Below are 25,500 nucleotides of genomic sequence, written 5' to 3'. Positions count from 1 at the left end.
GTGGCTTTGCTACATGGTGGAGTATGAGAAGACATGTCAATTTTCTTTTTGCCCTTTTTGATAAAATACAAATTCCTTCATTAGGTTCACAGAAACGTAAATGATTTATTAGAATCAATAAAATAAAAGCTTACTTTTCCCGATCTTGGTATACACAGGTAGCAATGAGTCTTTCAAAATTCTCAAAAGTATTTTTCTTGAGCTGTTCATGGGCCTGTGCAATTAGGACATTCGTATCTGGACGGGGATCCTCAGGCACCTGGTAGTGATGTGCAATGGTTATGACTTCTTAGTCTGTGAGTTTCCCGACAGACGCATCAGTATTTCTCTGTAAAGAAAATGGAAAAACACTCAAGAAATTATATCTAAGACTATTTTACCTTTCTTTCTATTAAAAATATCCAAATCCCATTTTACAAAACTTTACCAGCTTCCCAGAGACAGGTTATTATTTTTCTTTAATTTAATTTCTCTACCTATGAGCAACAGGAAGGCACTCGTGCTAGAATGGAAAACAATAAGCACAACAACTTATAAATAAAATGGCACTTTGCCCAGAGTCAAACTTCTACCACATAACAGCCTACAACCAGGAAGTAAATTCTTAAAGTCCTCGAATGGTCAAAAATCCTGTGACTAAATACATGATTTCATTCAATACCTATTAATCTTGCTGTATACAAAATAGTAACAGACTTGGGGTTCTGTTTTCCCAGGGTATAAAGCTTATAAATCATAAGTCAGAGAGGTGTTTTGGAGATGGGGAAAGCGATTATGCACATTTCTGTAGTAAAAAGTAAAAACTGACACACCCCTCCAGTGAGAGAAAAAAGTGAAAAGTGAAAAGAACTGTGTAAAGGTACAGTTGTCTGAGTCTTTAGAAGGCAAATGGCACTGATATCATTTGGCAGAGCAAACAAATAACAACAAAAAAACACAAATGACAGCAACACATTCACAATGAGGCCTCAAAGCTTAACAAATTGGCTGACATGTTTTCAATATATTCGCTATATGAAAGCCATAACCCATGCAACAGGCATGAGAAAGAATTACATCAAAATGGTTAAAATGCAAACTGTTATGGTGGTTAAATGAATAAGCTTCCACCATCTAGAAAATCTACTTACTGGAAAAAAATTCAGTTCCCAAGAATCCCAGATAAATGAGGGAATACAAGATTTGTTCTTCTGTTATAGACTGGTCTTTTGGAATAATATGGTTTTTAGTTCTTTTAAATATTTCTTGTCATTTTCACTATCATTTAAGAGATCTATAGGTTCTTCTGGTCAAGAATTTCCTTAGATAAGAGTGTAGGAAAGCCCACAGCTATGATGTTGACCTACCTGAAGGAACTGTATTTCACCTACATCCACTTATTAGGGTCTCTGGGGTTTTTGTTTTGTTTTGCTTTGCTTTTGTTTTTTTAACGGGAAATGGAGGCCAAATTCAACCAAGAGGACCCCACCATTGCAGCAAGTCAGTTTGGATTAGACGATCAATCAGTAACATTGGCCGGGGGCTCACTATCTGGAAAAAACTGTAGTCACTTTGGCATCTGAACTTTTTAGAGTCTATAATCTATTTGGGCTGTCCAGGCATCCAGATGAGCTCCCTAGCTACTAACTGGGAGGGCCACTTGAATGAACTGAGTAATAATAATAACCCTCACTACTTGTTGAGTTCTTGCTGTGTGCCAGGTCCTGTGCTGCTGGGTCCTTTTGGCACGGATCATCTCATCTGGCCCAGAAGGTAGATACTAGTATTAGCCCCATGTTACAGATGAGAACACTGAGGCAGAGAAATGTGAAGTAATATGTCCAGTGTCACGAAGTCAGAATGCAAACCCCTGCAGCCTGGCTCCAGAGCCCATGCTCCTGCATACTATTCTGTCCCTCTTCTGTTGGGACACAGAAGAAAGAGTGACCGCATGGAGTGGGGCTCATTCAGGGAAAGCTGAAGACAGTGGCTTTTGAGCTGATTTTTTTAACAGACCTCTCTATTCCCTTTTCCGTCCATGACCTGTGCTTTGAGGGCTATCACTAACCCGCATAAATAAGTAAGAGAAAGTAATTTCAGAAACCCTGAGTCACCAACCATCTCTGACAGAGAGCCAAGCGACCACGGAGGAACCACTCCAAGGGAAGCCCCTGGCTCATTTACAACACTGGTCATGGAATAATCAGTCATGACACATGCACGGAATTGAACACTATGCAACCATGAAAAGTAGGCTGTTGACTGGTATTAACTGGTATGAAAGACATCCATGCTATGTTGATAAATGTAGTATGACCCCAACGAAACTAAAGATACCGGTACATATTGACATATATATGCACAGAAAAAAAGACTGGAAGGATACATACCAAAACATCTATAGCATCATCCCTGATTGCTGAGCTTTCTTTATATATAGGTATAAAAATGATTTTATACCTATATATAAAATGTCTGCTTTTTCTGAATTTTTATAATTATCAAATATTACTTTTTTTTTTTTTCTTTTTGCGGTACGTGGGCCCCTCACTGTTGTGGCTTCTCCCATTGCAGAGCACAGGCTCCGGACGCGCAGGCTCAGCGGCCATGGCTCACGGGCCTAGCTGCTCCATGGCATGTGGGATCTTCCCGGACTGGGGCACGAACCCGTGTCCCCTGCATTGGCAGGCAGACTCTCAACCACTGCGCCACCAGGGAAGCCCCAAATATTACTTTTATCGTCAGAAAAATACCCATTTGAAATCTTTTTCTTTTTGAGGATAGAAAACGGCATGAAGAAGAAGTTGGCACACTCCCAAGGACGAGGGAAAAGAGCGTCTGCAGCAATAACTAGAAACTTACCACGTACCTTTAACTAAACCTGCTCTAGCCCCACCAGGTCATAAAAGTTTATTTTCCTCTAGAGGAGTGGGATAGGGAGGGTGGGAGGAAGATGCAAGAGGGAGGACGTATGGGGATATATGTATATGCATAGCTGATTCATTTTGTTATAAAGCAGAAACTAACACACCATTGTAAAGCAATTATACTCCAATAAAGATGCTTAAAAAAAAGTTTATTTTCCTTTTCATTGGATAAACTGAAATTATCCTGACCTCACTGCAGTGAAAATTTATATCTGCTGTGTTCTGCATGCCTGGGTTTTAAACACCTCAGTATTCCACTGCTTTCCATGTCTTTTCTTTTTAAATTTTATTATTTTTTAACAACTTTATTGGAGTATAATTGCTTTACAATGGTGTGTTAGTTTCTGCTTTATAACAAAGTGAATCAGCTATACATATACATATATCCCCATATCTCCTCCCTCTTGCGTCTCCCTCCCACTCTCCCTATCCTACCCCTCTAGGTGGCCACAAAGCACGGAGCTGATCTCCCTGTGCTATGTGGCTGCTTCCCACTGGCTGTCTATTTTACATTTGGTAGTATATATGTATGTCCATGCTACTCTCTCACTTCGTGCCAGCTTACCCTTCCCCCTCCCCATGTACTCAAGTCCATTCTCTACATCTGTGTCTTTATTCCTGTCCTGCCCCTAGGTTCTTCAGAACCATTTTTTTTCTTTAGACTCCATATATATGTGTTAGCATATGGTATTGGTTTTTCTCTTTCTGACTTACTTCACTCTGTATGACAGTCTCTAGGTCCATCCACCTCACTACAAATAACTCAATTTCGTTTCTTTTTTATGGCTGAGTAATATTCCATTGTATATATGTGCTACATCTTCTTTAACCATTCAGCTGTTGATGGACACTTAGGTTGCTTCCACGTCCTGGCTATCGTAAATAGAGCTGCAATGAACATTGCTGTACATGACTCTTTTTGAATTATGGTTTTCTCAGGGTATATGCCCAGTAGTGGGATTGCTGGGTCATATGGTAGTTCTATTTTTAGCTTTTTAAGGAAGCTCCATGCTGTTCTCCATAGTGGCTGTATCAATTTACATTCCCACCAACAGTGCAAGACGGCTCCCTTTTCTCCACACCTTCTCCAGCATTTATTGTTTCTAGAGTTTTTGATGGCCATTCTGACCAGTGAGAGGTGATACCTCATTGCAGCTTTGATTTGCATTTCTCTAATGATTAGTGATGTTGAGCATCCTTTCATGTGTTTGTTGGCAATCTGTATATCTTCTTTGGAGAAATGTCTATTTAGGTCTTCGGCCCATTTTTGGATTGGGTTGTTTGTTTTTTTGATATTGAGCTGCATGAGCTGCTTGTATATTTTGGAGATTAACCCTTTGTCAGTTGCTTCATTTGCAAATATTTTCTCCCATTCTGAGGGTTGTCTTTTTGTCTTGTTTATGGTTTCCTTTGCTGTGCAAAAGCTTTGAAGTTTCATTAGGTCCCATTTGTTTATTTTTGTTTTTATTTCCATTTCTATAGGAGGTGGGTCAAAAAGGATCTTGCTGTGATGTATGTCATAGAGTGTTCTGCCTATGCTTTCCTCTAGGAGTTTTAGAGTGTCTGGCATTACATTTAGGTCTTTAATCCATTTTGAGTTTATATTTGTGTATGGTGTTAGGGAGTGTTCTAATTAATTTCATTCTTTTACATGTAGCTGTCCAGTTTTCCCAGCACCACTTACTGAAGAGGCTGTCTTTTCTCCATTGTATATTCTTGCATCCTTTAGCAAAGATAAGGTGACCATATGTGTGTGGGTTCATCTCTAGGCTTTCTATCTTGCTCCACTGATCTATATTTCTGTTTTTGTGCCAGTACCATACTGCCTTAATTACTGGAGCTTTGTAGTATAGTCTGAAGTCAGGGAGCCTGATTCCTCCAGCTCCATTTTTTGCTCTCAAGATTGCTTTGGCTACTCAGGGTCTTTTGTGTTTCCATACAAATTGTGAAATTTTTTGTTCTAGTTCTGTGAAAAATGCCAGTGGTAGTTTGATAGGGATTGCATTGAATCTGTAGATTGCTTTGGGTAGTATAGTCATTTTCAGAATGTTGATTCTTCCAATCCAAGAACATGGTATATCTTTCCAACTGTCTGTATCATCTTTAATTTACTTCATCAGTGTCTTATAATTTTCTGCATACAGGTCTTTTTTCTCCTTAGGTAGGTTTATTCCTAGGTATTTTATTCTTTTTGTTGCAATGGCAAATGGGAGTGTTTCCTTAATTTCTCTTTCAGATGTTTCATCATTAGTGTATAGGACTGCAAGAGATTTCTGTGCATTAATTTTATATCCTGCTACTTTACCAAATTCATTGATTAGCTCTAGTAGTTTTCTGGTAGCATCTTTGGGATACTCTAGGTATAGCATCATGTCATCTGCAAACAGTGACTGTTTACATCTTCTTTTCCAATTTGGATTCCTCTTATTTCTTTGTCTCCTCTGATTGCTGTGGCTAAAACTTCCAAAACTATGTTGAATAATAGTGATGAGAGTGGGCAACTTTGTCTTGTTCCTGATCTTAGTGGAAATGGTTTCAGTTTTTCACCATTGAGAATGATGTTGGCTGTGGGTTTGTCATATATGGCCTTTATTATGTTGAGGTAAGTTCCCTCTATGCCTACTTTCTGGAGGGTTTTTATCATGAGTGTTGAATTTTCTTGAAAGCTTTTTCTGCATCTATTGAGATGATCATATGGTTTTTCTCATTCAACTTGTTAATATGGTTTATCACATTGATTGATTTGCATATATTGAAGAATCCTTGCATTCCTGGGATAAATCCCAGTTGATCATGGTGTATGATCCTTTTACTGTGCTGTTGGATTCTGTTTGCTAGTATTTTGTTGAGGATTTTTGCATCTATGTTCATCAGTGATATTGGTAGGTAGTTTTCTTTTTTTGTGAAATCTTTGCCTGGCTTTGGTATAAGGGTGATGGTGGCCTCGTAGAATGAGTTTGGGAGTGTTCCTCCCTCTGCTATACTTTGGAAGAGTTTGAGAAGGATAGGTGTTAGCTCTTCACTAAATGTTTGATAGAATTCATTTGTGAATCCAGCTGGTCCTGGGTTTTTGTTGGAAGATTTTTAATCACAGTCTCAATTTCAGTGCTTGTGATTGGTCTGTTTATATTTTCTATTTCTTCCTGGTTCAGTCTCAGGAGGTTGTGTTTTTCTAAGAATTTGTCCATTTCTTCCAGGTAGTCCATTTTATTGGCATATACTTGCTTGTAGTAATCTCTCATGATCCTTTGTATTTCTGCAGTGTCAGTTGTTACTTCTTTTTCATTTCTAATTCTATGGATTTGAGTCTTCTCCCTTATTTTCTTGATGAGTCTGGTTAATGGTTTATCAATTTTGTTTATCTTCTCAAAGAACCAGCTTTTAGTTTCATTGATCTTAGCTATTGTTTCCTTCATTTCTCTTTCATTTATTTCTGATCTGATCTTTATGATTTCTTTCCTTCTGCTAACTTTGGGGGTTTTTTGTTCTTCTTTCTCTAATTGCTTTAGCTGTAAGGTTAGGTTGTTTATTTGAGATGTTTCTTGTTTCTTGAGGTAGGATTGTATGGCTATAGACTTCCCTCTTACAACTGCTTTTCCTGCATCCCATAGGTTTTGGGTCATCGTGTTTTCATTGTCATTTGTTTCTGGGTATTTTTTGATTTCCTCTTTGATTTCTTCAGTGATCTCTTGGTTACTTAGTAGTGTTTTGTTTAGCCTCCATGTGTTTGTATTTTTTGCAGATTTTTTCCTGTAATTGATATCTAGTCTCATAGCATTGAGGTCAGAAAAGATACTTGATATGATTTCAATTTTCGTAAATTTACCAAGGCTTAGTTTCTGACCCAAGAGATGATCTATCCTGGAGAAGGTTCCATGAGCACTTGAGAAGAAAGTGTATTCTGTTGTCTTGGATGGAATGTCCTATCAATATCAATTAAGTCCATCTTGTTTAATGTATCATTTAAAGCTTGTGTTTCCTTATTTATTTTCATTTTGGATGATTTGTCCATGGTGAAAGTGGGGTGTTAAAGTCCCCTGCTATGATTTTGTTACTGTTGATTTCCCCTTTTATGGCTGTTAGCATTTGCCTTAAGTATTGAGGTGCTCCTATGTTGGGTGCATAAATATTTACAATTGTCATATCTTCTTCTTGGATTGATCCCTTGATCATTATGTAGTATCCTTCTTTGTCTCTTGTAATAGTCTTTGTTTTAACGTCTATTTTGTCTGATATGAGAATTGCTACTCCAGCTTTCTTTTGATTTACATTTGCATGGAATATCTTTTTCCATCCCTTCACTTTCAGTCTGTATGTGTCCCTCGTTCTGAAGTGGGTCTCTTGTAGATAGCGTATATACGGGTCTTGTTTATTTATTTTTTTTGCGGTACGCGGGCCTCTCACCATTGTGGCCTCGACTGTTGCAGAGCACAGGCTCCGGACGCACAGGCTCAGTGGCCATGGCTCAAAGGCCTAGCCGCTCTCCGGCATGTGTGATCTTCCTGGACCGGGGCACGAACCCGTGTCCCCTGCTTCGGCAGGCGGACTCTCAACCACTGCGCCACCAGGGAAGCCGCGGGTCTTGTTTTTGTATCCATTCAGCCAGTCTGTGTCTTTTGGTTGGAGCATTTAATCCATTTACATTTAAGGTAGTTACTGATATGTGTGTTCCTATTACCATTTTCTTAATTGTTCTGGGTTTGTTATTGTAGGTCTTTTCCTTCTCTTGTGTTTCCTGCCTAGAGAAGTTCCTTTAGCATTTGTTGTAAAGCTGGTTTGGTGGTTCTGAATTCTCTTAGCTTTTGCTTGTCTGTAAAGGTTTTAATTTCTCCATTGAATCTGAATGAGGTCCTTGCTGGGTAGACCAGTCTTGGTTGTAGGTTTTTCTCTTTCATCACTTTAAATATGTCCTGCCACTCCCTTCTGGCTTGCAGAGTGTCTGCTGAAAGATCAGCTGTTAACCTTATGGGGAGTCCCTTGTATGTTATTTGTTACTTTTACCTTGCTGATTTTAATACTTTTTCTTTGCATTTAATTTTTGATAGTTTGGTTAATATGTGTCTTGGTGTGTTTCTCCTTGGATTTATCCTGTATGGGACTCTGTGTTTCCTGGACTTGATTAACTATTTCCATTCCCATATTAGGGAAGTTTTCAACTGTAATCTCTTCAAATATTTTCTCAGTCCCTGTCTTTTTCTCTCCTTCTTCTGGGACACCTATAATTTGAATGTTGGTGTGTTTAATGTTGTCCCAGAGGTCTCTGAGATGGTCCTCAATTCTTTTCATTCTTTTTTCTTTATTCTGCTGCGCAGTAGTTATTTCCACTATTTTACCTTCCAGGTCACTTATCCGTTCTTCTGCCTCAGTTATTCTGCTATTGATTCCTTCTAGAGAATTTTTAATTTCATTTATTTTGTTGTTCATCATTGTTTGCTCTTTAGTTCTTCTAGGTCCTTGTTAAATGTTTCTTGTGTTTTCTCTATTCTATTTCCAATATTTTGCATCATCTTTACTATCATTACTCTGAATTCTTTTTCAGGTAGACTGCCTATTTCTTCTTCATGTGTGTGGTCTGGTGGGTTTTTACCTTGCTCCTTCATCTGCTGTGTGTTTTCCTGTCTTCTCCTTTTGCTTAACTTACTGTGTTTGGGGTCTCCTTTTCTCAGGCTGCAGGTTCATAGTTCCTGTTGTTTTTGGTGTCTACCCCCAGTGGGTAAGGTTCATTCAGTGGGTTGTGTAGGCTTCCTGGTGGAGGGGACTGGTGCCTGAGTTCTGGTGGGTGAGGCTGGATCTTGTCCTTCTGGTGGGCAGGACTGTGTCTGTTGGTGTGTTTTGGGGTGTCTGTGAACTTATTATGATTTTAGGCAGCCTCTCTGCTAATGGGCAGGGTTGTGTCCCTGTCTTGCTAGTTGTTTGGCATAGGGTGTTCAGCACTGTAGCTTGCTGGACGTTGAGTGGAGCTGGGTCATAGCGTTGAGATGGAGATCTCTGAGAGAGCTTTCGCCGTTTGATATTACATGGGGCCGGGAGGTTTTGGTGGGCCAGTGTCCTGAACTCGGCTCTTACCCCCTCAGAGGCTCAGGCCTGATGCCTGGCTGGAGCACCAAGGCTCTGTCAGCCACCAGCTCAGAAGAAAAAGGAGGGAATAAAAAAAGAAAGAAAGAAAGTAAGTAAAATAAAATAATTAAAATAAACAATTAAAACATTAAAAATTATTAAAAATGAAAAATTATAAAAGTAATAAAAAAAAGAAAGAAAGAGAGAGCAATCAAACCAAAACACAAGTCCACCAATGATAAAAAGAGCTGAAAAGTATACTTAAAAAAAAAACAGTGGGGGGTGGGGGTCACGGTGTGATGAATTGGGCGATCGGGATTGACATGTATACACTGATGTGCATAAAATGGATGACTAATAAGAACCTGCGGTATAAAAAATAAATTAAAAAAAATAATACATTATGGAAATAGATAAGTATAAGCAAAATAGCTTTAATCTTGGGATTATATTATAACCTGTCATCACGCAGCATTTTGTTAAGGCACAAGACTTCTAAGAAGTGTTAGTAGAGATAAATAATACCAGAGACTCAACCTCGTTAAGCAGCATTTGTTTCTACATCAAATGACAGGACAGACTTATGTCATCTTCCTTATCAAATGCTGTATTTACTTTTACAATGTTCCAACTTTGTTACTGAAAGATCCCGTACCCATTTTCTTCTTGGGGAATGAATAACCATAAAATAATAATTTGTTTAAGTGTTAGAAGTGTTATAAATAATAAAGTAATTTCAATGATCTGTAAAAAAACTCCAAAAAAAGCAAAAAAAACCGATAGAACCCTAGGAAAAATGGTAAAAGCAAAGGTATACAGACAAAATCACACAAAGAAGCATACACACACATACTCACAAAAGGAGAAAAAGGAAAAAAATATATATATATATTAAAAAAAGGAAGAGAGCAACCAAATCAGTAAACAAATCTACCAATGATAATAAGCTCTAAATACTAAACTAAGATAAACATAAAACCAGAAACAAATTCGATGCAGAAAGCAAATCCCAAGTCTACAGTTGCTCCCAAAGTCCACCTCCTCAATTTGGGATGATACACGTTGTCTATTCAGGTATTCCACAGATGCAGGGTACATCAAGTTGTTTGTGGAGATTTAATCCACTGCTCCTGAGGCTACTGGGAGAGATTTCCATTTCTCTTCTTTGTTCTCACAGCTCCTGCGGTTCAGCTTTGGATTTGGCCCCACCTCTGAGTGTAGGTTGTGGGAGGGCGTCTGTTCTTCACTCAGACAGGACGGGGTTAAAGGAGCAGCTGATTTGGGGGCTCTGGCTCACTCAGGCTGGGGGGAAGGAGGGGTACACATGCGGGGCAAGCCTGCAGCAGCAGAGGTCAGCATGACGTTGCACCAGCCTGAGGCGTGCCGTGTGTTCTCCCGGGGAAGTTGTCCCTGGATCCCGGGACCCTGGCAGTGGCGGGCTGCACAGGCTCCCGGGAGGGGAGTTGCAGAGAGTGACCTGTGCTTGCACACAGGCTTCTTGGTGGCCGCAGCAGCAGCCTTAGCGTCTCACGCCCGTCTCTGGGGTTCGTGCTGATAGCCACAGCTCGTGCCCGTCTCTGGAGCTCATTTAGGCAGTGCTCTGAATCCCCTCTTGTCGCACACCCTGAAACAATAGTCTCTTGCCTCTTAGGCAGGTCCAGACTTTTTCCCAGACTCCCTTCTGGCTAGCTGTGGTGACTAGCCCCCTTCAGGCTGTGTTCACGCCGCCAACCCCAGTCCTCTCCCTGGGATCCGACCAAAACCCAAGCCTCAGCTCCCAGCCCCACCCGCCCCGGCGGGTGAGCAGACAAGCCTCTCGGGCTGATGAGTACCGGTCAGCATCGATCCTCTGTGTGGGAATCTCTCTGCTTTGCCCTCCACACCCCTGTTGCTGCGCTACCATGGCTCCGATGCTTCCCCCCTCCACCACCCGCAGTCTCCGCCCGCGAAGGGGCTTCCTAGTGTGTGGAAACCTTTCCTCTTTCACAGCTTCCTCCCACTGGTGCAGGTCCCATCCCTATTCTTTTGTCTGTTTTTTCTTTTTTCTTTTGCCCTACCCAGGTACGTGGGGAGTTTCTTGCCTGTGTGGAAGTCTGAGGTCTTCTGCCAGTATTCAGTAGGTGTTCTGTAGGAGTTGTTCCACATGTAGATGTGTTTCTGATGTATTTGTAGGGAGGAAGGTGATCTCCACGTCTTACTCCTCCGCCATCTTGAAGCTATCTCGCTTTCCATGTCTTTATGTGAGGATTCCAAACAAGCTGCCCCACACTTAAAGCCGCCCTCAGTCGTGCAGGACACCAGGGGCCCCTGAGTGGCGGCCAGGGTGGCTGCTGCACCCACACGAGCCAGGTCCTGGCACCGGCGAGCCCAGTCAGGCAGTGCAAGCCTCGCCCTACTAAACCCTTTGCCCTGTGTTTGCCACGTGTCCCTTCTTTAGGACCCACCTCACCCTGTCAAACTTTAGTGGGCTTCACCAAGAATGAGGAATCTTTTCAAAAGTAGCACATTCCGTTTCTTTTTATTGTGGTGAAATACACAGAACACAAAATCTGCCATTAGTGGCATTTAGTGCATTCATAACGTCATGCAACCACACCTCTATTTGTTCCAAAATATTTCTATCACCCCAAAGAAGCAATCACTCCAGTTTCTTCCTTCCCCCAGCCCTCTCCCCACCTGGCCACCACTAATCTGCTTTCTATCTCTGCAGACTACCTATCTGGATATTTCATATTAATGGAGTTATGCAGTATGGTCTTTTGGGTGTGGCTTTTCTCGCTTAGCATAATGTATTCATGTTCATACATGTTGCAACAGGTATCAGTACTTCCTTCCTTTTTATGGCTGAATAATAGTCCATTGTTCGAATGTACCACATTTTGCTTATCTATTCATGCATCAGTGGACATCTGGGGTTGTTTCCCCCTTTTGGTTACTGTGAATAGTGCTGCTATGAACATTCATGTACAAGTTTTTGCTTGAACACCTGTTTTCAATTCTTTAGGTATATGCCTAGGAGTAGAATCACTGGGTCATATAGTAATTTTATGTTTAACTTATTGAGGACCCACCAAAATGTTTTCTGCATACTCCATTTTTGCTAGCAGCAGTCACAAAAACAAAGGTCCAACTTCCATCACACATAGCCCTTTCTCACTTAAACCTTCAGAGTGAACCTCAAATACGAGCTGAGAGCAAAGTCTCATCTTGGTACTTCCTGCCCCATCATTTAAGGGAAATAAAAACGCACTTTAAAAAGTAGCCATAATTTTAGTGATCTGGTATTCTGTGATTACTATTGTTCATCTTAAAGACTCAAATGGCAGTCACCTTTGCCTTTACTCAACATTGTACTATGCTTCTGGCACTAATATTTTATACAGATCATTACAGTAATATTTAATTAATCTTATAAGGGATGCTGCCATGATTTTCTCTCCATTTTTTTAATTAAAGCCATAAGACTAAAAGAAAAGCCAAACTGCTCTAAGGTATTGAGGTAACTATGCAGAATTCTGAAACTTGAAATGCTAAACAGTTTTACAAGACATAATTCCATTAAAGTCACCCAGTCAAGTAATGGTGTATCAAAACTTCATTTTTTTTTTTTTCGGTACGCGGGCCTCTCACTGTTGTGGCCTCTCCCGTTGTGGAGCACAGGCTCCGGACGCGCAGGCTCTGCGGCCATGGCTCACGGGCCCAGCCGCTCCGCGGCACGTGGGATCTTCCCAGACCAGGGCACGAACCTGTGTCCCCTGCATCGGCAGGTGGACTCTCAACCACTGCACCACCAGGGAAGCCCCAAAACTTCATTTTAAAGGTCTGAATCTCGGGGTATTTTCTTACATATCGAATTGTTAAAGTGTAAGCAATGTCTTTCAAACAAACTAAAAAAACTAGTTTCAATGTAAACAAGGGCTCAAGAGTCTAAGCCTTGGGCCCTAAGGCTTACAAGAAAATCTGGTTGAGCCTAAATTAAACCAAGCAGCAATTTTAATGACAGTTAGATAGCACCCTATCATCTCCTTCAATTTGATATTCAACAAATAAAATGTGTTTCACTTTGTCTAATCAGAAGCCAGGCACACCTGCTCACATCTTACATTCCCTCAGGTTTTCTGTTACTTGTGGGCCTAAGCTGCCCATACAGAGTAGAACACCCTGCCTTCCTATAACTTACGTCCTAGCCTGCCATAGTGCTGGACTAGTGTGTTGCCAGGCCGCAGACAGTAGTAGGGACAGCTGGTAGAATATGTGTCAGAGGAAGGAGGAATGGAAAGACAGATCAAATGGAGCCAGTACAAACGTCTTACCAGATTTTGCTACCAGCCTAACTATAGCTCAAAACCATTTACAGAGCTCTTCAGTCTCACTGGAGAACAAAGCCGTTACACATGGCCATGTTGGCTGGGTACTGCCCACCTCCAGGGAGAACATTTATAGACTTATGGTGTAAATTGTGTCCCCTGGAGTTGTGTGACATGGTGGCCTCGCCAGAGAAGCCAAGGGACTCCGGAGAAAAAAGAAAAAAAGAGGTCACCACAGACTATAAGAAAATCATCTACCCCAACCTGGGTCACAACCTGTTTGCAATTGGGAGGCAGTGTGGTTTAGTGGGGAAAATGGGAGCTTCCAAATTACACAGACCTGGATTAAAATTGCAGCCCCACAAATTCGCTAATAAATGGGAACTTTGGCAAATTTTTAACTTTTCTGAGGCTCTGTTCCTTATCTGTGAAATTGGACAAGACCACCTGCTTCACAGAATTTTATGTTACCAAAGGAGCCAGGATGATCCTGTGAAAACGTTAAGTCAGATCATATCATGCCTCTGTTCAAAAGCCTCTGAGGGCTTACCATCTCTCCTGAAGTTGCACCCAAAAGCCTCATGATGGCCTACCAGGCCCGACATGATGCGGCCCCTCTTCTACTCTCTCTCTCAGACCTTGTCCCCTCTCTTTCTCTCTGCACCCACCATACTGCACTCCTTGCTCTTCCTCAAACAAGACAGGCACATCTGTTTGGGTGTCATCTTCTCCATGAGGCCTTCTCTAACCATCCTTTTCAAAAGTGTGACCCCTCCCCCTATAAGCCTGGCATTCCCTAACCCCTTCTCTGCTCTCTTTTCCTCAGTGGCATTCATCGTACGCCAACCTAGTATATCATTTATTTTCTTATTCTGTATATCATCTTTATTCCCCTGCCAGAACGTAAACTCCACAGAGGGCAGGGCTATTTGTCTGTTTTGTTCATTGCTGAATCCCCGACACATTCAATAGTCCCTGACACATAGTAAGCACTCTGTAATAAATAGTTTTCTGAATAAATGAAAAATGAGGGTTAAGTTTGCAAGGTATGAAAAGCATTTAGCTTTCTATAGTGCCTGGAACTGTATGAATGCTCAATAAACAATAGCAATTTTTATTCTCATCATCCCAAAATGAGGACAGTTTCATGTTGTATTAAACTGGATGAGTTACCTCCTTTAAGCAAGTTTATCTTGGAAAAATGTGAAATGTCTTTGATGAGTGAAATCATGGAATTTATCACAGAATGTAAATGGAAGATGGTACACTTGTTTTAAATAGTCAAATTCAGGATTTAAGTCTGAAGTGATCAAGTAATAAGCTCCAGGTGTGCCTTCCTTTATATAATGGATAGATTTGAGACACTGCATAAATGCTTAACTCTTAGAATTCAAATTAGATGCCCCCTTTCACTCTCTATTACATATAAAGATACTCTATCTTCATTTTGGTCATTTTTAATTGGCAATGGCACCTAACACCTTAGCTTTAAATTCCTCTAATATCTGTCAAGTTGTTAACGACAAGCAAGCACACTGAACTCTGAAAATAAGTTCTTCAGAAACTAAAGAATCTTTTGACAGTATAATAATTACTGCCAAATTTCTCTGCTTTGTAAATTGATTTTCTGATGTATTTTCTCAAAGAGAAGTACATCTGCATTGAAAATCATTGGGCTTGTTTTCTTATTCCAAATAAATGTAAGCAGCTTCTAGTTTTCTATTACTGCTCTAATCTTCATTTCACATCAAATACTATGGCTTTTCCTGTTTTGACATGTAGTGGAATGTACATGGTAATTTTGATTTATTTAGTTTGAAATCCAGTATGTCTTGGTGCACTCAACTTTGGGGTTGTTTAAGTGTAGCCAAACAAAATGAGATATTCTCATGCAGTTAACAGTAATTGCTGTATATTATTAGCAATATTCTTCATAGGGGTACAATTTTAGAAACCCTTAAAAACGCTCATCTATAATTCTTCTACAATTTGGTACAATATGCATTTAAGCAAGCTAAGACAACAGTGAGGTTTCTTTTGTTTTTTGTTTTTTAAATCATGTCAAGATTTTTGCAAGATTTTTGCATCCAGCAAGTGGACGCAGGGATGATGGTGCTTAACTTGCGATGTGGGCAGAGAAGAATGAATATGCATTTCATTTACAAGCAAAGTGATTCGTTTTCTACCACCTTCCTTTTCATTAACACCCATCCTGTGTTCAGGGATTATTTGTCTCCAAGCAAACCTCACTTGTTTGGCTTTTTGTTTTTAACTCTTTCTCATTGGTGGCCAGATGTGATGTTTTAGAGGCCATGCTAAGCCCTGTGACAACTGTGGGTTCTTACATGGAGGGTGACCTCATATAAGCCCACAGGTTATTTACTAGTCACATGATCGGCTGAACACAAGACCAGATCTGTGCCTTCCGGTACTTAAAATCAACTTCGTAATTTAAGACTTACTAATGTCAAAAACATATCAAACAAAATATAATCAGATTCTTAATTGTTTCTGAGCACACACTTTAAAATATAAAATTTATTGGTTTTACTCCATTGTAAAAGGAACACATTTCTAAATATAGAGAATTTGGATAATATATAAAAGCAGGAAAAAAACCCATACACGCTCCCACCATCCAAATATAACCAAGTAATCATTCTGGTATACTTCCTCACACTCTCTTTTCTATGCATGGGTATCTACTTGTCTTTTTTTTCTTAATAGTTGTGAACATATTCTATAGTCTGCTTTTTTCCTTTAACTAATACATTTCTTATCATCACACATTCTTCTGAAGCCAAAATGCTAATCCATTCTTCTATTATTGGATATTTTGTGCGCTTTTCTCAAATTTTTATATAAATAATGTCATAATGTACATATTTACGCATAAACGTTTGCTTGTATTTAAAATTATTTCTGTTACTGTCCCAGAAGTACAATTAGGTGGGCAAAAGAAAAGGACATTTTAAAGGATCTTGATACATTGTGTTAAATTGCTTTTACCCTCCCACCAGCAACAAGAAAGAGGCCACAGAAATAGATACTATCATTTTTAAAAGTGTTTCCAAACTCATCAGGTAAAAATGATGTCTCATTTTAATCAACAGTGATTTGATTACTAATAAACTTGAACATCTCTTATTTGCTTGGAAATTATATTTCTTCTACAGTGTTCTGTCTGCACATGTCCCTTACCTATGTATTGATTCATTCATTCATTCATTCATTCATTCAACAAACACTAAATGAGTACTTAGTTCATGTCAGGCCACATCAACTGATGGAAAATAAGAGAAGAATGGACTAGATTTGACTCCCAGCCCTCCATGCCTGCACCCTACAGTTAATCACAGACCAAGAGGAAGGCCAAGTCAACAAAGTAGAAAAAGGGCTATAATAAAGATATGTCCAGCTCAGAAAAAGTACTCCTCATCCAGTCTGGCATGTATACACATCAAGGGGGAAACCTAGGAATGCTCCACAGTCGAGGTGTCAATAGAGCAGACGGACCCTGCAGATGAAGGACAATTTGCTAGTCAGAAAAGTAGGGTGGGGAGGGGAAGAAGGTTGGGAGGAATGGGAGAAAACCATATCCTCAAAGATACAAGGAGAGCAAGAGGATGGTACATCTCAGGAGCTGTACAAAGTACTAATAACAGGAGCTACGATTTATCACGTGCTTAGTGTACGCCAGATAGCAATCTAACTGCTTCACATGTATGAACTCATTTAAGCTCACAACAACCCTTTAAGTAGGAACTTGGACTATCCCCATTTTACAGATGAAGAACCAAGGCCCAGAGAGCTCCATCAAATTGCCCAAGGGCACATGGCTAGTACGCGGTGGAGCCACGATTTGAACCCAGACGGTCAGGATTCTTAGGATGACTAGAACATAGGGAAATGAAGCAAGAGATAAGTTAGAGAGTTGGCAGGTGGGGCCCAATCATGAAAGGCACACATGGGGCATCTGGGTTTTCTTCCACAGGTGAAGGGAATCTCTTGAAGGATGTCAAGCAAGCGAGCACTATGAACAGAGAGTTGGACGTCGGGGCACTCAGGAAGCAATGTGAGTGTAGGCATACCAGTAAGGGCTGCTGGGGCAGAGGAAACAGGGCAAGAGGGTGAGCTGAGGCATCAACTAGGGTTGGATGTGCTTGGCTGAGGATGGGTCCCAGTCTCTTTCTTGTTCACTGTCTGGGAAACAGGACCATCATGGAAGCTAGCTTTGGACAGCAGAGGGGACGCCTTTTCTACTGAGGTGAGAAGGGACGAATGCGAAGCTGTGGATGCAGGGGCATGGGGGAGGTTTGTATCTCGGGACCTCTATATTCTCTGTTAACCTGGAGATGAGGTTTTCTGCCATCCATGGTGGAGAATGGGCGAAGGCATAACTATGCCTTTAACCATCCTTAACTGCTTCTTCATCCCTTAACTGCCCACTGATCCATCAACTATCCAGTCTGTCATCTATGCCTTCGATTTCTTGGTCCCTATTGATCCTTTCTCTTCAGCTTGTAGACATGTTCATGTCTCTCCCAACTTAAAACAACAGCAAAACCTAGCCGCTGATCTTCTGGCCAGCGAAGTCATCCCAGTGGCAACCATCAGCCTGGCAGGACCAGTCTCCCACAGCAGCTTTGTGAAGCAAGGAGCCACAGCAGTGGTGTTGGGCAGTGGTCTGACCCTCCTTGGACAAAGCCACCCTCCTGGGGTTCCTGGACAACTAAGGGGGAAGGGGAAGGGAAGAGGCCTCCGGAGGAATATATTGATTATTCCTCAAGAGGAATTCCTGATAATATGGCCCATGGGAGCTCAAGGAATTCAACAGGAAAGTAAAAGAGAGATGATCATATGCCAACCTCAAGAAGACAGAATGTGTCATAATGGCTGCAGGGGCCATCAGGGAGTTCACATTTATGGTCAAGACTTCTCCTAGGACTTTTTTTCCCCCTGTCTTCTGGTTTTGTTTTCAGTTTTTTATGTACTGTTGCCATTACCTTCTATTGCTACTTGTCTTTTGCCATAAAGACTACACTAGGTTTGCTCTTAGATTCTGCAATTTACTTTTCTAGAAAGGAACACTATGCCTTATGCTTGTCTTTGTTTCCTAATAATAGGTTTTAAAATAATAAAATGTCATCAAATTCAAAAAATATAAAAAGTTATATAATGATCTCCTCACCACCTCAAGCTCCAGTCCCACTCCCCAGAATTCTTTTTTCACTCAGCTTTATTGGCATATAAATGACAAAATTATATACATTTAAAGTGTACAATGTGATGATTTGATATACATATACATTGTGAAATGATTATTAGACTCTGCAATTCTATTTGGAATTTTATCTTGGTTAAGTTGAAATTTCCCTAAAATATTTTAAACTTATAACTACATGATTTTCAAAGGTAAGCATGAAATATGATTTTACTCTCAAGATCAAATATGAATAATTCAGCCCTTAGTTTTCCAACTCTCTTTATTTGGCTATTTTATCTGTGGTACAAACCACGTCATCTTCCTTTTCAATTTTTCTAACAATATTCACTTCTTGAAATAATGTTTTATCCTTGAATTTAGCTGTATAACCGTGTGTGTGTGTGTGTGTGTGTGCGTGTGTGTGTGAAACCTGTTTTAGTATTCAATGCTGGTCCAGTCTTTCAAGATAAGATGTCCTCCTTGAGTTCTTAATTTTGATTTTCTCTTCATGTTCTGGAGTAGTTTATGAAAGTAATGGGCTACTTTGAGTAATGTATCAAAGAAACTATATTATAGTCCATTTTCTTGAAGATTTAAAAACATTTCTATTGTCTCCATGTACGAAAAACAACTTGTCCCCAATTTGCTTACTCTCAGAGCACTGAAGATTTGATCCATTTTCTCCTTGCGTTACCTGAAGCCACATCTTTGTGGTTTTTAGGTCACTGGTTCTGCTGGTGGTGGTGGTGTTTTCAAGCTTTATTTTGTGTGTTTGTTTTGCTTTGATGCTCCTTATAAGATTCTTTCCTCATATATGACCTTTAAATTTTCACCAAGGTGTATCTGGTGATCCCTTTTCATATCTTTTGCTTGGAACAGAGTGAAATCTCTCAATTTCCAGACGTTTTTTTTTTTCACTTAGAAAAGGATTTTTCTTTAAAAATTATCATTGATTATTACCATAGTTCCACTTGTCCAGTTCCCTCTCTACCTCCATTTCTGCTCCTTCTTTCTCAACATTTTAATCTCTTTCTTGTTTTGCTGTTTGAGAGTGTTTCTAAAGATAGTTCTCTGGTTTACTACTGAGTTTTCTGCAGTGTCCAGTCTCCTATTAGTGCCTCCTGTTTAATTTTTAATTCAGAAAATATGTGTTTTGCACATTTTAATACAACTCTTTCCCTATTTTGGTCTGTTTGCTTCTCAAAATGGTCTGCTCTTGCTGAGACCATCATACATCTGGTTGTGACCATTAACTAGGTTCTAAAAACAAATAAACAAAAACCAATTTTTCATACGATAAATCACTTTCGGAATCTGCATGGAACCTCCTACACTGCACGGTTTAGTTTCTCTCTGTTTGTGCAACCTTACAAAGAGGTTTATAGAGCAGTCTGGGCATTGGTGTGGGGCTGCACTTAACCAAATTCCATAGGATCTGTCACAGATGGGGCGTATGTGTATCTGTGGGGGGCGCGTTAAGGAAAGGAGGGATCCAATCATGTCCATCCTCAATAAATGTGCCCAAGTCAACATGAAAGACAGAGGGAGAGACAAGCTTTTGATTTGGAGACCAAGAAGCCAAATTTGGGGTGGGGTGTTGGTAGGGAACAAAAGATTAAGTAGCAGAGAAGAGGCTGGGAGCCTTGTCCCGGTACCCCAACCACTGATAGAGGGACTAGAAAAGAGCCTCTCCATGCTTGGTGTCCCCAGAATTGTGCAGTCCACAGTCTGTACAACCCTTACAGTGGCCCTTCCCTAGGACCACTTAATGACATAGAAGCCCCAAGATAGACTCTTTGGCTTACGCTCAATTGACAGATCGTCATTAAGGCAACTGGGTCTCCTATGCCAGGAAATAAATCAGAAGAGGAAGAAATATAAGTCCATTGATGAATACAATGATTTACTTCCTTATCAGAATCTGAAGTAGGAAAATTTATTACATTTTACTGTCATGTCCTATTTTTTTATTTGTTTTGGTCTTCTATGAAGAATTCTGAGCTTGGGAGAGGGCAGCACTGAAATGAGAATTAAATCACTTATCTGAATCAGAAGTCATAGACACAACCTAGGCAATCGACCGGACTACACTCTGACAGTGGCTGGAACTATTAAACTTCACAATGTCAGTGAGAAATCATTTTCAGTCCAGATAATATAATGAGAACTTGTTCCTGGCTCCTTGTTCTAAACACCCTGTGCTTAAATTATGTAATGAATCCTAGCGTGTAACCACAGAACATCAGACCTAAAAACAGCAGTTTTAAAAGTAATTCAGAAATCCATATGCTGATACCTCATCTATAAAGCATAAATGGCTCTAAATCAAAAATAAAGTAAATATGCTCATCTATTAAGAGTTTGACATTTCTATAAAAAATAAAGGGAAAATGAGCAGGAATGAATTAAGATAAAACAAAATAGGGAAGCTGGTTGTCAGTCACAAACCTAACTTCCCTGCCATTTCAGAAGCCATGTTCTCCACTCTGGGAAGGAGGGAGATTCTCTAGCAGGTGCTGGAGCACAGTCCCTCCTAAGCCACACAGTGGTCACTCCCAGGGTCAAGTTTGCCCAGAGCTGACTTGCAGCAACAGTGACTAGTCACGGTCACAGTGACGTCAGGCCTAAGCCTCCTGCAGGCCGAATTAACCCACATGGTGGCAGCAGGTACAACCAGAACAGGGAAGGGTCTCATACCCAGAGAAAACTCAAATTCAAAAAGATACACCCACCCCAATGTTCATAGCAGCACTATTTACAATAGCCAAGACATGGAAGCAACCTAAATGTCCACGGACAGATGAATGGATAAAGAAGATGTGGTACATATATACAATAGAGTATTACTCAGCCATAAAAATGAATGAAATAATGCCATTTGCAGCAACATGGATGGACCTGGACATTATCAGACCAACTGAAGTTAAGTCAGACAGAGAAAGACAAATATCATATGATATTGCTTATATGTGGAATCTAAAAACAGAAAACAAATGAACTTATGTACAAAATAGAAATAGACCCACAAACATAGAAAACAAACTTATGGTTACCAAAGGGGAAAGTAGGGGAGGGATAAATTAGGAGTTTGGGATTAACATATACACACTTCTATACATAAAAAAGATAATCAACAAGGACCTAATGTAATACTCCAATATAAAATAAAAATTAAAGAAAAATAAATTTCACACTGTCAGGAACATCTTCCCTGATCAGAACACCAAAAAGAGCCTAACCCTCCCCTCACTCCTGCACTCTATCCCCTGCCCTTTTTCCTCACAACGCTCAGCTTTAGCTGACCTGTTATATATATTTGTCTATTATCTACCTGCCTCCGCTAGAACGTAAGCTCCACGAGGGCAGCCATTCCTGTCAGTTTAAGTCACAGCTTGTACCCTCAGTGCCTAGAACAGGTCCCGGCGCACAGAGGTGCTCCACAATGTCTGTCCAAAGCGTGACTGTGTAAAACACTTAAAGTGGTGCCTCTGACATGGCAGACGTTCATAAACGGTTGTTGAATGAATCCATCAATGAATCAATGCATGAAGGCATGAATGAGGAGGTGAACCCCATCCCATCTTGAGTCCTAGAGCTGCCCTCTCCCCCATCCCAACCCCAGAAGACCTGGGAGCCAGCCATCGGCACAACCACAGGAACTTTATTTACAAACACAAGGCTGGGGCCGGAAGCGGGTGGGAAGGTGGACAGTGGCATTTCTCTCACTTTTATTATTTGTATATCCATCGTGTGTTATAGAATTGTTTGCATCTTAGTAACTCAACTTAACCCCATTTCTGAAACAAGGCAAAATAGAAATAAGTATAAAACCACATATAATAGAAGAAAAACTGAAGGGGTATATGCCCAGGAAGTTTTTTAAATCCCACCTCAACTGCACTCCTTTCAGAAGAGAGCCATCCAGAAAGGGTAAAGTCAAGAAAGAAAATTTCAATGAGAGCAAAGGTCTCAAGGTTTGTACAGACAGCTGCTGGACCATCTGGAAGCACACACATGCCTTCTAGAACCAGAAAGTATAAGTTCCATGTGGCCAGTGGTGAGGGGACGTGAATGGAATGAATGTAACTGGGCATTTACGGGCTTGGTGTTTAACATATATTAACTTATTTTATCCCCTCAGTCATCTCCTGAATTATTCTCATTTCACAGATGAAGACCATAAGGCATTAGAGAGGCACAATGAGGAGTCAAACTTACCTAGTTTTATTCTAAATCTTAGAACTCGTGATGAAACTGCTAGACTGCCGGGTGCAAATCCCAGCTCTACAACTTAGTATGTGATCTTGGGTAGCTTCCTTAAGCTCTCTGTGCCTCAGTTTCCTCATCTACAAAATGGGTATAAGAATAGTATGTACATTTTAGGATTGCTGTGAGGATTAAGTGAGTTAATATATAGAAAGCATTTAGTACAGCACCCATCACGGGGTAAGTAGCATGTAAGTATTAGCTTTTTTTTTTTTAAGTGAAGTGTAGTTGATTTACAATATTATATTACTTTCAGTTGCACAACAGTGATTAAATATTATTATAGATTATCCTTCATTTAAAGTTATTACGAAATAATGGGTATATTTTCCTATGCAGGACAATATAGCCTTGTTGCTTATTTATTTTATACATACTAGTTTGTGTCTTTTAATCCCATACCCTTATCTCCTCCCGCCTCCCTCTCCCCACTGGTAACCACTAGTTTCTTCTCTGTATCTGAGAGTCTGTTTCTGCTTTTTTATATACATTCCGTTGTTTTATTTTTTATATTCCACACATAAGTGACAGCATAGAGTATTTGTTTTTCTCTATCTGACTTATTTCACTAAGCGTAATACCCTCTAGGTCCACCCACATTGTCACAAATGGCAGAATTTCATTCTTTTTATAGCTGAGTAATATTCCATTGTATATCTATACCACATCTTCTTTATCCATTTATTTATTAGTTCTAATAGTTTTTGGGTGAAGACTTTAGGATTTTCTATATGTAGTATCATGTCATATGCAAATAGTGACAGTTTTACTTTTTACCTTCCAATTTTGATGCCTTTTATTTCTCTTTCTTGTCTGATTACTGTGGTTAGTACTTCCAATACTATTTTAAATAGAAGTGGCAAGAGTGTGCATCCTTGTCTTGTTCCTGACTTTGGAGGAAAAGCTTTCAGTTTTTCACCATTGAGTATGGTGTTAGCTGTGGGTTTGTCATAAATGGCTTTTATTATGTTGAGACATGTTCTCTCTAAATCAACTTTGATGAGAGTTTTTACCATGAATGGATGTTGAATTTTGTCAAATGCTTTTTCTGCATCTATTGAGATTATCATGTGATTTTTAATCCTTCCTTTTAGTAATGTGGTGTATCACACTGGTTGATTTGCAAATAATTGAACCATTTTTGCATCCCTGGAATAAATCTCACTTGATCATGGTATATGATCTTTTTTATATACTGTTGAATTCCATTTACTAATATTGTGTTGAGGAATTTTGCATCTATATTCATCAGAGATGTTGGCATATGATTTTTTTTTATAGTGTCTTTGTCTGGTTTTGGTATCCAGGTAATGGTGGCCTCGTAGAATGAATTTAGGAGTGTTCCATCCTCTTCAATTTTTTGTAATAGTTTAAGAAGAACAGGTATTAGCTCTTGTTTATATGTTCGGTAGAATTCCCCTGTGAAGCTGTCTAGTCCCGGACTTTAATTTGTTGGGAGTTTTTATTATTAAAAATTCAATTTCACTACTAGTATTCGGTCTGTTCAGATTGTCTGTTTGTTCCTGATTCAGTCTTGGAAGGTTGTATGTTTCTAGAAATTTGTCCATTTCTTCTAGGTTGTCCAATTTGTTGGCATGTAACTGTTCATAGTATTCTTTTATGATTTTCTGTATCTCTGTGGTATTGGTTGTTATTTCTCCTCTTTCATTTCTTATCTTTTTATTTGGGTCCTCTCTCTTTTCTTGAGGATTCTGGTTAAAGGTTTATTAATTTTGTTTTTCTTTTCAAAGAACTGGCTCCTGGTTTCATCTTTTCTATTTTTTTTTGGTCTCTATTTTATTTATTTCCTCTCTGATATTTATTATATTTCCTTCCTTCTGCTGACTTTGGGCTTTGTTTATTCTCCTTTTTCTAATTCCTTTAGATGGAAAGCTAAGTTGTTTATATGAGATTTTTCTTGTTTCTTGAGGTAGGCCTGTATTGCTATAAACTTCCCTCTTAGAACTGCTTTTACTGCATCCCATAGATTTTGGAAAGTTATGCTTCCATTTTCATTTGTTGCAAGGTATTTCCTGATTTCTTCTTTGATTTCTTCATGGACGCATTTGTTTTTACTTAAAAAAACCACCAATGTTGTTTAGTCTCCACATGTTTGTGCTTTTCCCATTTTTCTTCCTGTAAGTTATTTCTAGTTTCATACTGTTGTAGTTAGAAAAAATGCTTGATATAATTTTTATCTTCTTAAATTTGTTGAGACTTGTTTTGTGGCCTAGCATGTGATCTATCCTGGAGAACATTCCATGTGCAATTGAGAAGAATGTGCATTCTGTTATTTTTGGATGGAATGTCCTGGAGATATCTATTAAGTCCAACTGGTCTATTTTCATTTAAGATCATTGTTGTCTTGGTGATTTTCTGTCTGGATGATCTGTCTATTGATGTAAGTGGGATGTTTAAGTCCCCTACTATTATTGTATTGTTCTCAATTTCTCTGATTAGGTCTGTTAGTATTTGTTTTATATATTTAGGTGCTCCTATATTGGATGCATACATGTTAACAAGTAAAATATCCTCTTCTTATACTGATCCCTTTATCATTATATAATGCCCTTCTTTGCCTTTTGTTATAGACTTTGTTTTAAAGTCCATTTTGTCTGATATAAATATTGCTTTCTTGTCATTTCCATTTGCATGAAATATCTTTTTCCATCCCCTAACTTTCAGTCTGTGTGTCTTTAGTTCTGAAGTGAGCCTCTTGTAAGCAGCATATAGATGGGTCTTGTTTTTTAACCCAATC

The 25,500-nt window shown here is 39.6% G+C and overlaps 1 protein-coding gene across 1 annotated transcript in view; it reads right to left on the bottom strand.

The window, feature by feature from the left end:
* EFHC2 (EF-hand domain containing 2) overlaps positions 1 to 25,500 on the bottom strand; it is a 154,622-nt gene that overhangs the window by 32,785 nt on the left and 96,337 nt on the right. Inside the window, 2 exon segments of the mRNA XM_089904599.1 lie at positions 135 to 326; positions 16,461 to 16,466. Of these exon segments, the coding sequence (XP_089760725.1) occupies positions 135 to 326; positions 16,461 to 16,466 (198 nt within the window).

This window comes from Delphinapterus leucas, chromosome X, assembly GCF_059928025.1.
Source record: "Delphinapterus leucas isolate spDelLeu-1000000601 "Yukka" chromosome X, BTC_Dleu_Yukka2, whole genome shotgun sequence".
Classification (NCBI taxonomy): Eukaryota; Metazoa; Chordata; class Mammalia; order Artiodactyla; family Monodontidae; genus Delphinapterus; species Delphinapterus leucas.
This window is presented reverse-complemented; position numbering and strand designations above follow the sequence as displayed.